Raw genomic sequence first — 16,425 nt, forward strand, 5'->3', positions numbered from 1 at the left:
TAAGACTTTATCATAACATTATTCTCAATTTCATATTAAACTTAATTTTGAGTAAAAAGCTTTTAAGTTTATTTGGTAACCCGGTCACAGACCGGGTATTAATCTAGAATACATATGTTAGAGTATAAGATATTTAATAATATAAATACTTCAAAAAAATAAAAAAATAAATTAATGTCAACAAAAAGGTAACCACTGCTGGAGGCTGAGCATCACATGGCGATGAACAACAGCGACGGCGGCTCAAAGAACATGACCACTGTATCTCATCACTATTTCCGAGATTCAAATGCTTCCGAAGATTCTACATCTATTTCTATCTCTATCATCGAGGTAGGTTTCCCTCTATTTTGAAAGCTTTCATTGTAAAAACAACACTGCCTCGTATATATATATCTAATAATTAACTCCTGCTGTATTTGTATAGAACATAAAAGAAGAATACGGATTGTTTGTGTGGCCCTGTAGTCTTATTCTAGCTGAATATGTCTGGCAGCAGCGCTTTCGCTTCGTTGGGAAACGTGTCATTGAGGTACTAGTACTTTCATGACCTGATAATTATATACATTTTTTTTCTATTTATCATTATTATAATCTATTATTAAAATATAGCTTAATAACAATGTTAGTTAGTTTGTAGCTTGGGGCTGGAACATCACTGCCTGGTTTAGTTGCAGCTAAAGTAGGCGCCCATGTCGTTCTTACCGATCAATCTGATAGACTTGAGGTATAAACCCGAACCAGCCCCTTGAGTTATATGGTTATCCTTTATGAGTTGATAGGGGCTATTTGTCCAAAATTACAATCTACTATTTCAATTGTGTGCCAATTGGGGAAGGTACTAATTTTTGGCCTTGGAGCTATTGTAAGTGGTCTCTGGTTACCAAGGTTGTAAATTACGCTAGGCGGTCGACCACCTTTAAGGTTAAATCTCATTTCGCGGAGTTATAACGGCATTATAACGGAGACTATAAAATATAAAGGAATTTATATAAAAAATATATATATTAGCAATATCCTAACAAAATTAGTCAAAAAAATGTCTTTTGACCGTTAAGCTCCGTTAAATCCGTTATTTGACCGTTAAATTCCATTATTTGACCGTTAAATTCCGTTATGAAGGCCGTTAAGACCGTTAAATCCGTTATAACGGCCGTTAGATCCTCAGACCTTTAAATTTACCCTCCAACCCCCTTAACGTAACGCTGGACCTCCATTACCGTTATAACGGCCGTTAAGGCCGTTATTTACAACACTGCTGGTTACACTTTTGGACACTTTTGCTTCTAAATAATTTAGATTAAAGTGTACATCCAAAAATTTGGTGTTACAATGTGACGACTTGCTCATATATTTCTGACGCGGCACATACTTCTTAGTTGATGGGCTACACCTAATTATTTACACCAATTGTCTCATAGTTGAGACTCGAACCCACAACTTCTTAGTTAATGGGTTACACCCAATTTCCCTAGGTCTAAAAGCCTTTTGGTATGTTTTCTATAAAGCCTGTATTGCTTTTTATTTCCTATTTACCTTTTTTTACTTCTGCCTTTAGTTTACGTCTGTAACAAATGATTTGCAGGTTCTGGACAACATGAGAAAAGTATGTGAGCTAAATGATGTCAAGTGTGAGGTAAAAACAATAATTCTCCACATATATATTTCCCACCTCATCTATCATTCTTGTAAGACCCTTATTTTCAGTCAACGTGTTTTTTGATCGGTTGAAGATATGGATTTTATAGTATTCAGTATTCACATCTCAGTAATAGCATCTGCCTGTTTATCATAAATATCCAGATTCATCTTCAACTAAGTTTGTGCACAAAAGTCAAATTTTGTCTCAACATTATTATTTTTATAAGCCTCAAGCCTTCATAAGTAATAGTTTCCGCTTCAACATGATGCGCCAGATTAAGAGTTTTCCCAATAGTTAGATAACAGTTCATCATGCTAGCCAGTGAAGCATAGTGATTTACTGTTTAAATTTATTACTATATATGTATTTCAGGTAATGGGGCTTACCTGGGGTGTATGGGACGAATCTATCTTCAGTTTACTACCACAAGTGATACTTGGAGCCGATGTGTTGTATGACTCATGTGGTAAGATTATATGCTCTATTATCATCCATTTTCCTTACACAAAGAAGGTTACAGCTGACGATGAGATGCTTCCTTCAAATATTCCAAAGCTTTCGACAATCTCTTTGCCACCGTCAAATTCCTTCTTGAGAATTCACCTGGCTCGGTTTTCATCACAAGCTATCACAATAGAAGGTCATAGTTATTATATACTATTACTTTAGTTCAAACCGTTACTATATTTTGTATTTCACCCCACACGCATCTTATGGTTAAACCATCTTTTTAGTTATGCAGTGGGCATCACCTCATAGAATTCTTACTGGTGAAATGGAAACTGAAGTGTGTGAAGCTTCTTGATGGATTTTCATTCCTGCCATCATGGAAGGCTTCTGGGTTGAGTGGTAACATTCAATTGGTAGAAATTGGTCCAACTGATGTCGCAAAGAATTGAAGATGCTCTTCAAAATTTGAGGTTAGATAGAGAATATTTTTCGTGTTTTTTTTGCCTTCTGGATAGGTTATTATGCAAAGGTTTGTACGTTTATAATATGGTTAGTTTACTAGTGCTCACCTTTTTAGATTGTAATGTACCTGCAAAATCATGTTTCACGCAGAAAATGAATTATTGCTTCTGGCTACTACTGACAAATGATACAAGTAATACTCTTATCTTTAGTGAGTAACATATAGTTGAATTGTTTGTTTTATTATTTTTAATTTGTCTCTAGTACATAATGCTTCGTAATTAATCTAATTCACAAATGTATATGATAGCATCGTTTTCTATATACAAGTTCTCTTAATATAATGCATACAAAAATATGATACGAATTAAAATAGATTCATATCGACAAATAAGAAAGGTTCTTGCAATTCGAGAACTAAAACTCAAAATGACTTTAGACCCTATTCATTCTTTCCATAATTATATAAAAACCCTATTGATCTATCCAAATACTAATCCTATAGCTTGATTAACAAACTAACTAGTTAATAATAAAAGATATCATAAAATATATCTATAATTACAAGAATATCTACCTACTAATAATAAAAAAACTAATACCGTATTATCTAATTAATAAATCTCTAATACTTCGTCGTGCCATTACTCCTTATCACAAAACACACCTTGTCCTCAAGGTGTGGTTTCAAAGATTGCTTCAGGTGATTTCCAAATCCCATATCATTATTCTAAATACCATCTTCTGATGTGAAAATCCATAATCATGTCGATAATTGTTAACACTATGCAAACACCACATTGATGTGAAAATACGCTTCTTGTGTAGCTCAATTTTGAGCTCCACATTAGGCAGTTGGTTCAACCCAGCTAAACAAAAGACGAGCCCACTAAAGAAATAAGTTTCTCGATCCTTTGCCTGACTTTTCTGATTTGTCTCAATATGATGAAGGTCTTCCAGGTGTGTTGGTGTAGCCATAAACGTCTTCCAAAACACGGTTGTTTTCTTAGTTTTTTCTCGGTCTGACTTATGATTGTACTTCCCGTGAACAAACTTCTAGCTGCTCTTCCTTATCTTGGTATTATCGCTTTAACTGCTGGAAAGATTGGATGCGTGCCTCGACTTGCTTATGGAACTCTTGCGAACAATCTCGTCTAATCTGATCCTAAGTAGTTAAGGAACAAATTTTCGGTGTTTCGGTCAAGGACCGGTATTTGAAATATCGGCTATTTCGGTGGTATTTCGGTATTTTTAATATTATGCAAATTATCATATATAATTATATATATACTAAATAAATTGCAATTGTACACAAATTGCAATTATATTAAGCTAATACTTAATCTAAATATCAAAAGTCAAGCTTAAAAGTGTCAATATTTGATAGATTAGTGTTAATACTTGCAAAAATTAGTGTTTCTTATGGAGGTATGTGTTTGCTTCCAAAGTCTCCTATACTTGTCAACTTATAAGGCCATCTCCAATGCTAAGGGCATCCTTGAGCTGTCACATCATATCCTTACAAATCCTTATACATCCTTACAAATCCTTCAAATCTTATAATTTTATCTGCAACCATACAAACATCCTTACATATCCTTTTACCTCCATTAAAAACAAAAATATATTAGGTAAGGACAAGTAAGGGCATCCTTCAAAATTTTTTTTAGTTTTAGACAAGTTTCAACGGCAAAGGATATCCAAGGGCACCTATGGGCACCCAAGGCTATCTCCAATGCTAAGGACGCCCTTAGGCGTCCTTGAGCTGCCACATCATATCCTTACAAATCCTTATACATCCTTTTATAAATCTTTCAAATCCTATAATTTTATTTCCAACCATACAAACATCCTTACATATCCTTACATACCCTTTTACCTCCCACTAAAAACAAAAGTATATTAGGTAAGGACACCTAAGGGCATTCTTCAAAAAATCCCTAGTTTTGGACAAGCTTCAACGGCAAAGGATATCCAAGGGCAGACGCCCCCATTGGAGATAGCCTAAGAGGGATAAAGTTAGATAGATATTCACTTTTGAATTAAAATCAAAGGTAAAGATTCAAAGATGAACATTGAATTTTAACTATTGATTTTTAATCAAATGGTCAAGATCCTTCCAACTTCACCACTTAATTAGATTAATGTGCGAGAATCCCCACCCTTGGATAAACTACCCGATATGATGACTACAATCACATGATATCATCTCTTACGGACGTCTCAGATGTCAATTCTCTCTCTTTTCTATTATTTTATTAGAAAAACTTAGGTCGCGTTTGGTTCACAGAATTTGATGGAATTTGATGGAATTGGAATTGAATTCCATTCCTTAGTGCGTTTGGTTGCACAAAGAAGAGGGAATCTCATTCCATAGGAATGTAAACATTCCATCATTTGATGGAATCTCCATTCCTTGGGGATGGAGGAAGGAATTTCATTCCTTCCATCACTTGAATTTTCAAAAAATCAAAAACATTCCGTCAAATTCCATTTCTTCAAATTCCAATTCCTTTGAAAGATTCCATTCCTTCCCAAAACATTCTGTGAACCAAATAATAATTAATAAGACAATTTTTATAAGAAAAATACATGCTTCGTTTTTTGTCTTTTGCTTTCTTATGCTAGGGTCATGATAAAGTATTTTATTAAAACAATTATTAAGTGAGTAACATTCTTCTAGTAACGTGCCTTTTGTTACAACCTATAGTAGTTTTAAAATCGTATTATGAGAGAAGTACGTTTATAGTTTATTTTATTTCAAGGAATATAATCTATACTTCTATACTATTTTATAAAAAGACTTTTAAGCATTTTTTTAATTCGAAAATACCCCTCTATGTTTAATTATAATTTTCCATCAACTCCTATTATACTAAAACTAACCTTAAAAATTTATGTGAAATTGTGAGAACTAATTGTACCAATTTGTTGAAACTGTCAATCGACGCCACCGTCAGTCCGTCACCACTACCAACCATCGCCACCACATCTCCGCCGCTGTTACCTTTACCGCCACGAACGTCGTATCGCGCGGGTATGCTTCTAGTACCTGTTAAGATATGCATATATCTTCCAGGTTTTTCTTCACTTATAAAATTCAGAACAACCTTTAAAAAAATATGAAAGTTTTAATTAAAATATCATAAATATTATTTTTTTCAACACGTAGCGAAGAAAATGTGTTGCATCATGTAAGATTTTCTTTTTATTTATCAAGAAAATAACTATTCACTCAAAATTCATGTATATTTATCCCATTCTATATTGACAGAAAACTGTATTACCTACATTCTATAATATAATGAGAATTATTATGTTACTGTATTTATTTCTAGTGATGTCATAATTTAATTCCTTATTTTTTGGACGATTAAGTATCTACTACTCCTAATTAACTCGAATGCTTAAGGTGACATATAAGACTTCACGAAAATATCTGAAAATACTTCCCTCCCAAAATCTGAATCCTAGTGAGTATCTATGTATTAACACATGTTCAAATCTAAGGTTTGTACCAGGTATTTTGTCTTGCCTATGGGCGGGTCGCGGGTGGGTTAGTAGTGTTCTCCCGGAACATGGAGTTAAGTTGGCTAGGTACTCCGTCCGTCTCGGTTAGGCTAGACAGCTAGTTGGTGTGCACCTTTAGCGGTTGCCCATTTGGATGCCAGGGGATACCCAGCATCATATTAGTTCGGTAAAATAAATTGATGACCAAATGTTTCTGAAATCACAGATAATATATTCGATGTCCATTTTGTTTTTTATTGGGGAACTATTATATTCCTCCTCCTGGATTCCCGGAACCATTAACTGGATATCTACTTTAAATATCTCATTCCAAAAGTAAACAAGTTTAGCATACCAAAGAAAGTACTAGTAATAAAATACACATTAAAAAATAAAAATGTAGTATGGTTGAAACATTTTGGGACATATATTCTACATTGGTCGAAACTCCAAGCCATATACTTCAAGCCCCGACATAGTTCCCTCATAAGTTATGAGTTTCAAATTCATAGGAATGCGATCCGTTTGAAGCTTATATCTGGAGTTGAACCTCCACACCATAACTTCTAGCCATCCATCTTCCCTCTCCTTTGGAACCCATGTAGCGTCATGTTGATTCCATGAGGCCGGTGATCTAAAATATATAAAATTTCTACGATCAACTAGTTCTCTTTTGTTTTTACGATGGAGTAGATCTTGTACTTTCACAGGACAATGCAGTCCACAACATTTTTCCGAAAGCTTGAACACAAGGTAACAATTGTATTCTGTAAATGGTGACAGCATTTTACTGTCAATCTTGTACTTGATTCTAAATACATGTCGTGGTAGAAGCTCCATCACGTCCTGAAATCTGCTGGTACATATATTAAGTTGTTATATTTATGAACGAAACTTTTTTTCAATTCGATGACTAGTAGTATGAATGGGGAATGCAAAATACTTATTCAAAAAGCTAACCTTGATTCAGTGGAGGGTTTCGACTCAAACTGTTTTATCTCTTCAGAATTGAATAAAACCTTTCTTGCAGATACCATAAGATGTTTCTTTCCATCCACTTCCCATAAAGACAACTGTTCATCAATAAGTAGCTTACTACAAAGACTAAATAGAATATCTTAATTATTCTTTGACAAATAAAGTCAAGTAAAATGACCTCTTCTTTGTCGTAATCATTAATCAATTCTCGAACTTGTTGAACCCCCTTTAATTTCTGAAGTTGTTCGTCTTTCATCTGTAAAAGAAATTTGTTGGATCATCCTAAAAAAGTTGTACTATAAACAAAATATAAAAATTAAAAAAGGAGATGGAAGAGTATTCTCAAACGTGCATTGTCAATGGCTTGAAACTTGATGCCTTGAACATAAATGGCACCACTTCCACAGTAATATCGTGAAAAGCTTTCTAGGAAAACCTCAAAATCAGTATCCTTCTGCTTCCGGAAGCGATCCAGTTCAATAGTCATCCACCTGTCATCATCTCTTCGTGTTGCAAAATATGCATGTAAGGTTTCACTCCTCTCCTTTTGGTACTTCAAGTTCACATACATCAGTTTATCCGAAAATTTCCTTTGATCACAAAATTTAAAGACCAGATAAACCCCATAATCAACATCCAAAGCTAAAAAATTGGTCTGTAGCTTTATTCGGATATTTAAATCTGAAATATTTGTCATCTTCGCCACGGTTTCAAACCTGCACAGATTGCAAGAATTTATGCTAAATTAAGCACCCTCATGGCTCCCTTTAACACATAAACATTTCATTTAGAAATCCATGATCCTATTATGTCTCAGGAATTTCTAATTAAAGAAATTATGAAAAAATATCAAGTAATTAAAATTGATTATTTACTATCATTACTGATCTAGTATACATAGTCGTGTCTGGTGCCAATAGAAGTACTTGCCAGTTTTTATTTCGAAAACGAACTGGCATGACAAGTTAAATTTTGCAATGAAGAGCGATAGATATTAAGATATATCTATTTATGATATGTAGTGTACTAAGGGCTATAATAGGGAGAAGGATACCTTGCAGTTGACTTCTGAATAAATCTCCATTTATGTGATCTAAGGTTCCCATATGAAAAGGCTGTTGCTGATATAACTGTCTTCCCCTCCTTTGCGTAGCGAGGTAACGAAAACCACTGTTTTATGAATAACAAATCAAATCAAGTACATTCAGCTTCTGTATGTGTAAGTGTATCTAGGAATTTTGGATAATTATTTTGACAACACTCTGTAAGTGCATATTCGCTGACATTCGAAGTATCGAGAAAATGTTGGCAAACACATACTACATTTTTCAAGAGAATATTTTATATTTTATTAAAAGGAAATTACCACTTTCCCTTCATGAAGAGGTTCCTCTTCTTCAGGGAGCTTCTTGTGGAGATCCTTTTTCTTGTTGATACCCTTTTTCTTCTTAAAATCCAACTTCATGTTAGATAACCCGACTTTCTCTTCTTCAAGGAAGATTCCCGCAATGAGCTTTTGGTAAAGATCCTTTTTTTTGTTGATAGAATTCATTTGATCAGGGTCTTTGGATATATGTATTATTTCTTTGTAGTTTCTCGGCAGTTTCTTTTCCCAAACATCATCCATCTATGGTTAACAGAACCCAAATAATACATCAATCATGGATATATCAGTAGTTTCTACATTAAAAGAAAATCAAGAGTTTTCAATGACAATTGGCATTCAGATACATGGTCCAGTGACCTTTACAATTGGCATTCATAACTGCAAATTTAGATGTTATGCGTAACCAACATTCAAAAAAAGTTACTCGGACTAAATTAATATAGTTTATAGAAACCAACTGTTTAGCATTTTCTATGCTTAGGTATTTCGTTTTGTTGTTTGTAAGTTGATATCTTGTGTTCCACTATTTTTGTAATGAATACATATTAAAGCTTAGTTTCTAATAAGTCATAAAATGCAACCACCACCAAATATGGCCTAGTCTTGTGGTCAGGCGTGACGTCTTTACAAGAAGACGTCTCATGTTTGAATCGAACCTCACTAGGTAACATTTTGGAGATAGCCGGGGAAAGGATTATGCTACAGTCACGGGGATACCCCGGTTAGGTAGCATACGTCCCAGTCAAAGACTTGCCCTCCCAGATCTGAACATGGAAAATAAGATGCATATTAGGGAAGCCTATATTTGCCCAATTGAACTACTACGAAAACTTACCTGAAACTCCATTGCTTTGTTAAGCTGTATTACGACTTCACTTGCTTTTGGCCGCTTATCCTTTTCATCATGTAAGCATTGTAAAGCAATAGTATGGAAAGTCCTCAGTGAATCTGCTACAGGTTTCACCTTTAAACCCTTAAACACCATCTCGTCAAGTGGTTTTCCTTCTTCATCTCGATTCTTAACCAGGGTGGTTAAAGACTGATTGTCACCCTCAGAGCTCTCTTTCCATGCCAATCTTCCGCACAAAATCTCAAATAAAACTACACCAAATGAATATATATCAGACTCGCTGGTTAAGAAACCCTGTTTGTACTCTGGGTCAAGGTAGCTAAGAGTGCTGTTAGGATAGCTGATGACATGTTCCATATCTTTCTGATCATTTGCATGTACCGTTGATAACTCAAAATTAGCAATTTTTGCCGTCCAGTTATCAGTTATTAATATGTTAGAGCTTCTAATATTTCTATGCACCATACTCTCTAGCATTATAGCACCTCTGTGAAGGAATTCCAATCCGTTCGCGACATCAATGCATATTTTAAGCCTTTTGATCCATGTGAGGTCAACAGAGTCTAAAAACTTATCAAGACTTCCTTTAGGCATATGCTCATAAACAATGATATTTTCATCATTTTTATCACAATATCCAGCAAGACCAATGATATTCTGGTGCTTATATCTGAAAAGAATGTTACGTTCATTGAAAAACTGTTGACCTCCTTGATCAAACTTGCTATCCCACCGCTTTGCCAAAACAGGGGCATTACTTTGTGCCAGTGGAAGTGTAATATTTCCCTTATATGCCTTCCATGGTCCCCCGCATCCAATGTTATTGTTATCGCTGAACTTATCTGTCCCTGATGTAATGTCTTCAAGTGAGATTTGGAGTCTAGTCATAAGGTTGTCCTGTAAATGAAAACCATCATATGTCTCCATATTGAAAAACAATCCTAGATTATTATTTAAAAATTCTTAATTTTAATAAAAAGTTTGTATTTTTATAATAGTAATATATGTGTACCCTAAGAGCATACGTTAGCAAAATCGATTTAATCTTTAGCTAACATTAATATAAAGCCTGAATCTTCATTAACGATAGGAGTGAAACACGTTAAACTTTGAAAATGTTGACTAACCTGAAAGTTTAATGCCATCTCCAGTTCTTGAATGACATCCCCAATTGTTGGACGCTCTGCTGGCTTTTCTCCCAAACATCTGTTTGCAATATATAAAAATTTGTTCAAAGAATCCTGATTGGGTCCTCCATCTAAAGTATAAATGTCTTCATCAATCATATGTTTGATTGTCCCCTCATGGAAGCCTTGACGCATTATGGCCGCAAATCCTTTGTCATCTTTTTCTTTGTATTTTGGATCATCAGCCAACCTCCCACAAAATACCTCAAATAGAACCACTCCAAAAGAAAAAATATCTGATTCTTTATTTAACTTGTGTGTTTTTTCATATTCTGGATCCAAATACACGTTTGTGCCTACACTGTTATTGGTATCCTTCGCCACTTGATTTGCTTGGTGAAATTTGGAGAGCCCAAAGTAAGCAATCTTGGCCTCCAAATTCTTTCCTATAAGAATGTTAGCACTCTTTATGTCACCGTGTATTATCCCTTGTGCGCCACCCATCTTGGTATGAAGGTGATCGAGTCCACGTGCAATACCAAGGCACCATTTTAAGCGTTGTGCCCATGTATAATTAACCTTGTGATTGTCTTTTCTAAAAATATCGTCTAAGCTTCCATCAGAAGCATCTTCAAATACAAGGTACATCTCACGACCTCCATCACAAAATCCAAGAAGGGAGACTATATTACCATGCTTAGAGCTACTAAGAATATCAATTGTTTCAAAGAATCCTTGTTGATCTCCTTGTCCATCTTCTCTACTAGAGATATGTTTTATAGCAACATCAATAGATTCCTCCTTTAGTTCAGCATTATCTTTTTCTTCTACTGACAAAGAACTCTTGCTTACAAAATGGAGTTTTGCTTTGTACACAATACCACCTGATGCATAAGACCGAATAGAGTTTGTTTCGGCGGAACAATTGATGGCCGACGCTATAGTATCGAGTTGAAATCTTCTGAGTACCGACATTTCCCCCTGCAACATTATGGTAAAAAGAGAAAATTATGTATCAAAAACAAAATTTATGTCAAACACTACTCACCTTTATAAATACAAAAATGATTTGGAAACCTAAAGTAACCACCTAACAATAAACCTAACATGCCACCTTTATAATTAAATTTGTGTTTAGTATATGTGAATGTAACTAACTATAAACGAATGTCTATAATGTGAAAAAGACGAAAGTTGTGTTCGTTGTATGTAATGAACTTTCAAATCTTGTGCATTGTACCAATCAAAAACTTACAAGTGACAACTTATATGGGTGACACATATGCCCGAATACATACAATGCACAGGCTTCAAAAGTTTATTACATACAATGAACACAATTTCAATTTCTGACACTATAGACATTTGTCTATAGTTATTTACATTTATAAATACTAAACTCATTAAGCAGCGTGATTTGGATACCATGCAAAGGCATAAGGTCCTTTTTACTTGGTAGAGGTAAGTTTTGCCTACATTTTAACCTCCCTTACACACTGTCGAGTTATTAGAGCTCAAAACCCGTGAAAGGCGACGGTGAACAGTTTCTTTCTTTCTCTCTTTATACAGTAAATACGAAATCCATTATATTTTAAAGGCCCATTAATTATTTGGTGTTATTACTTCTATGCCCCAAAATTTTCACAATGATTTTTTTTTTCTCGGTCTATAATATAAAATTAATTAATTATAAAGATCTTGCCCACTTTAAAACCCTTTTTACATGTTAGTTCTTTCTTTTTTTTTTTTTGGTAAAACTTAATAAACTTTATAATACAAACACTATTTATGCAATTCAATATACTCATACGTATTCTTCTAAACTAATCCTACAATTGTATTAAAAATTATTACTATTTTACAACTTTGTGGTTGGATCTGTACAATAATTAGATCGAAGATTCAGAGCCGTTTACTGTGATGCCATCTGCCATCATATATTAAATTGGACGTGATGATGTAAATAAAGTAATTTTGTTTATACGTAATACTAGTCCTAATACTTGTATGATGTACGGTAGATCTATAGATTGTATCATAAGGAAAATTCGAATATGTCTCATACATGATTTGTGAATATGAAATAAATTGTGGTTAAATTAAACTGATGATCGAAACCAAGTTATAATAAATCAACAATGATAAATATAAATATAATATATGTTTAGTTAAAGTTTTGGATTTACCTTAAATTTTTAAAATCATATCAAAATCGGAACTTGTAAGCATAGAGGATGACGGCAAATAGCCTTGTGATTTCGGATCGTAAACTCAAATTTTTTGAAGTCTTAATGTTATTAACTTATTATTATAAGTAATATAAGTAATAGGAGTTAAAGAATTGAGAAAGAAAAATAGACAATTTTATTAATGAGAAAACGATCAATTTAATAAGGTTATAATGTGTTTTGTATCTATAAGGTAAGAGTTAGAGTTTTATTCTAAGTTTAATAAGGAAATTAAATCTATATACAATTAAAAAAGCTAATTTAATAAAAATAAATAAATTAAATGGACATGTGTCGATCAAAGATTACACCGTGTCGATCAAGGATTACGCCATGTGTTGTTTCAAAAACATCTCAATCTTGTTTTAGTTTATTCGTATATATGTGATAAACAAACATACTACATAAACACAAGGCTGTTAATTTTGCAACCATATTTGCTGACGATCCCTAAGCAATAGGTGAGTTTGTATATCAACTATCTTTTGTTTTAGTTTCATAATTATTTTCAAAAATATGCAGGTGTGGATTCGGACAGATAGAAGGTGACCAATTTATTTCTTTCTATTCATAATATTGGTAGTACTTAGGATCGTGGATTAGGTTTTTATTGATTTGGCAACTCATGCTTTTAGACGGATTATAATATATTATGAAAATCTTTTATTACTTATGTGATGTTATATGCACTGATATTGTGTCGTGTTTTGCAAGATGTTATGCATTGCCTCTATATTAAAACTTTTGTAATTATATGAATGGATATAAATTATGTATCTACTAGCTGAAAGGAATGACAGACGTACTTGAAGTTCCAATGCCTTCTGAAGTTCCAGGATGACGTCTTCTATTGTAGGACGTTTGGCTTGAGTTTCTGCCAGACATGCATATGCGATTTTTGAAAAGGTGTCGAAAGAATCTTGATTGGGTCCTCTATTTAAAGTGAAAATGTGGTCTTCATCTTCTTTAATCATTTTAGGATCTATCAACTCCTTAAGTGTTCCCTCAGTGAAGCGCCGGCGTGCAATATGTGCAAGCCCATTCCTGTTTTCATCGAGGTAAATTTGATCATAGGCGAGTCTCCCAGATAGCATCTCAAATAAAACTACTCCAAAAGAGTAGGTGTCTGATTCTTTTTTATACTTATTTGTGCTCAAAAATTCTGGGTCTGTGTACACGAGTGTGCCTGCAACGTCTTGTGTTTGGATAGTCTCTTGATTCTGTAGCTGGAATTTGGAGAGCCCAAAGTCAGCAATCTTTGCGTTCATCTCCTCATCCAATAAAATGTTATCGCTTTTTATATCTCGATGGATTATCCGTGGTTTGCCGTCCTTTTCGGTGTGAAGGTACTGCAGCCCATGTGCAATACCGAGGCAAATTTTTATTCTTTGCACCCAAGTAAGATTAGTTGACTTCCCCGTACGGTTACACAAATAATCCCCAAGGCTTCCTTTAATAGCATACTCGTAGACTAAAATCATTTCAAAATCTTTTCTACAATAGCCAAGGAGCGAGACTATGTTCTCATGCTCGCAACTAGTAAGCAATTCAATTTCCGCCAAATACCCCTTCTCATTTTTATTGTCTGATCTACTGAACATGCGCTTTAGAGCTACAGTTATCTTGGGTGATTCATTTTTTTTCTTTCCTTTCATCGATGACAAACTCTGAATATCTGAACGGTCAAGATCTGCTCTTAGCACTACACCAAACCCGCCTCTCCCAACAGCAAATTTGTCGTCAAAATCATTTGTGGCAGCTATTAACTTCTCCAATGGAATCTTCATTTTTTCCTGGTTTGCCGCCTACAAAATTCATTCAAGTAAGAAGGGTAGCGTTGCATGTCCTGTGCATGAAGATGATAAACTAAATATTGTGACCTTCATATTTATGTCCACGCCTATCTATATCTAATATCTAATACTATCTTATGGAGTATTTTGTTTCTTTTTTTTTTTTGTTAAGAAAAGATGATTCCTAAAATACCCTTATTTTTTATTCACTAATTTAAACATCTTTACCTAATCCCTACATTATATAAATCTCACTTCAAAATTTGTTAGTTATTGCTTATGTGGCATGCTTAAAAATGCAAGAAAGCCCAAAAATCATTACAATATTGCTCCTTGGAAGGTCTACGGATTAGTTATTTTTATAAGAAGTTCAAATTTTCGAAAACGGATTAGTTATGCTTTCAAGAAGTTCAAATTTTCGAAAATTTGAATATGTAACCGTTCGTGTATTGTTTGTGGTGGTTACTTCCTTGCATGTCTATGTCTATATAAGGCCACTTCCATTCAGTTTTAAGGCATTTTAAAACGTAAACACATAACATATCAATTTTAGCATGGCTTCACTAAACCATGTTTCAATTAGAAATTTGCGTCCAAACAATAAGCCATGTACAATAATGGTTAGAATCTGCGGCTATGGAAGCAACCTCTATATGGAGATGTTAATAACATAGTATTGAGATGATCCTGATGGACGAACATGTAAGTATTCATTGTTTGTGAATTTTTCTTTTTTGATTAGATTACTTTTTAACATAACTTTCTTTCGAATTTATAACTAGCTTTTTAACATTCTAATGTATAAACATTTTCATTTTGACAGTTTGATAAAGTGGTGGTTGTTGCAACAATCAGTTTTATTCCAACCGACCAGTTATGGTATTCAATGGAATGTGTGAATTGTTCTCAAGAAGTTTAGTTGACCGATCTCTACATGGATGCAGTCGACATTATTGATGCTTTAAGGGACAACAAAATGTGGATTTGTTGTTCATGTAACAAGGAAGGAGTTCTCATCAATCCTAGGTATATATTTATATTTCATATTAAAACTCTATAATCATTAAGTTGTGTGGTAAAATTGTATCTCTGTTTTTTTTTGTAGGTTTAATGTGCAAGTTAGGATTGTAGATGTCACTGGTTCTATTGGAGTTGAAATGAATGATCAACAAATTTCAAATCTTATACAAAGAACAGCCTATCAAATTTGTGATGAAAATTATGAGGTATATTTGGTTTATTTTAGTGCTAAATAAGACTTTTCTATGCATTTTAAGTCATTAATTTTTTTTAAAATGGTCATTAGTTGTAATAGGAGTACATTTACTTTGCTACATGCATGCTTGAAATGGTGTTAAAGAAATTATTTAAGGTTATAGCACATCCACGTGGATCTATATATCAAAGTGGGGAAAATTCATAATACCTATCACATCCAGGTAACCAACATAATTCTTCTTATATGCGCCTACTATGGGCAATCAATTTTATAATTTCTCTCTGGCGTGCAATGACGCGTTTTAAGCCCTCGCGTATCATTAATAAATCCCAAGGTATATCTAGCATTCTTCTTCTTTAAATTAATCAACTCATAAGAATATTTTTATTATGTCCAACTCAGTTATATTTATTCATTGATACAATCTTAAAATAAAGTTTAAGAAAAATTATTTAGGGTTGTCCGTGCATCGCACGGGGTCTAAGCACTAGTATACCTATAATAACTTAAAATCCCAACCACTTATTTTTTTCTCTCTTTAAATCTCAACCACTTATTTTTTTCTCTCTCACCCATAAATCATTTTATTCATCTAATTCATTCAAAATATTTTGTCTCAAAAATCGTATATTGATGAATTATAAAAATTGTATGAGTGTTATTAAAATTTCATGCTCTTTCATTAGAAATATCATTCGATACTTTCGACGAATTTTTAAATCTGAGGCGGATCCCGTACTGCTAAGTCATTTGGCTACCATACTCAATGATTTGACCTA

General features: G+C 33.7%; 1 protein-coding gene across 5 annotated transcripts; it reads left to right on the plus strand.

Moving 5' to 3' along the window:
• The first annotated feature begins 182 nt into the window (after window positions 1-182).
• LOC122578949 (methyltransferase-like protein 23) lies at window positions 183-13,356 on the plus strand. 5 transcript variants are annotated; one of them, XR_006320567.1, is made up of 9 exons: window positions 183-333; window positions 428-532; window positions 641-727; window positions 1,586-1,636; window positions 2,015-2,108; window positions 2,198-2,282; window positions 2,385-2,562; window positions 2,705-2,747; window positions 13,157-13,356. XR_006320567.1 is itself a non-coding variant. In XM_043751009.1 (7 exons), the coding sequence occupies exons 1-7, from the start codon at window positions 217-219 to the stop codon at window positions 2,539-2,541; spliced, it is 696 nt and encodes a 231-aa protein (XP_043606944.1). In that variant the 5' UTR covers window positions 183-216; the 3' UTR covers window positions 2,542-2,698. The 5 variants fall into 5 exon arrangements, 4 of the variants coding, with proteins under 4 accessions (XP_043606944.1, XP_043606946.1, XP_043606943.1 ...); XM_043751009.1 differs by lacking the exons at window positions 2,705-2,747; window positions 13,157-13,356 and having other exon boundaries at window positions 2,385-2,698; XM_043751011.1 differs by lacking the exons at window positions 2,705-2,747; window positions 13,157-13,356 and having other exon boundaries at window positions 2,377-2,490.
• Window positions 13,357-16,425: the final 3,069 nt, after the last annotated feature.

Source organism: Erigeron canadensis, chromosome 8, assembly GCF_010389155.1.
Source record: "Erigeron canadensis isolate Cc75 chromosome 8, C_canadensis_v1, whole genome shotgun sequence".
In the NCBI taxonomy this organism is placed as follows: domain Eukaryota; kingdom Viridiplantae; phylum Streptophyta; class Magnoliopsida; order Asterales; family Asteraceae; genus Erigeron; species Erigeron canadensis.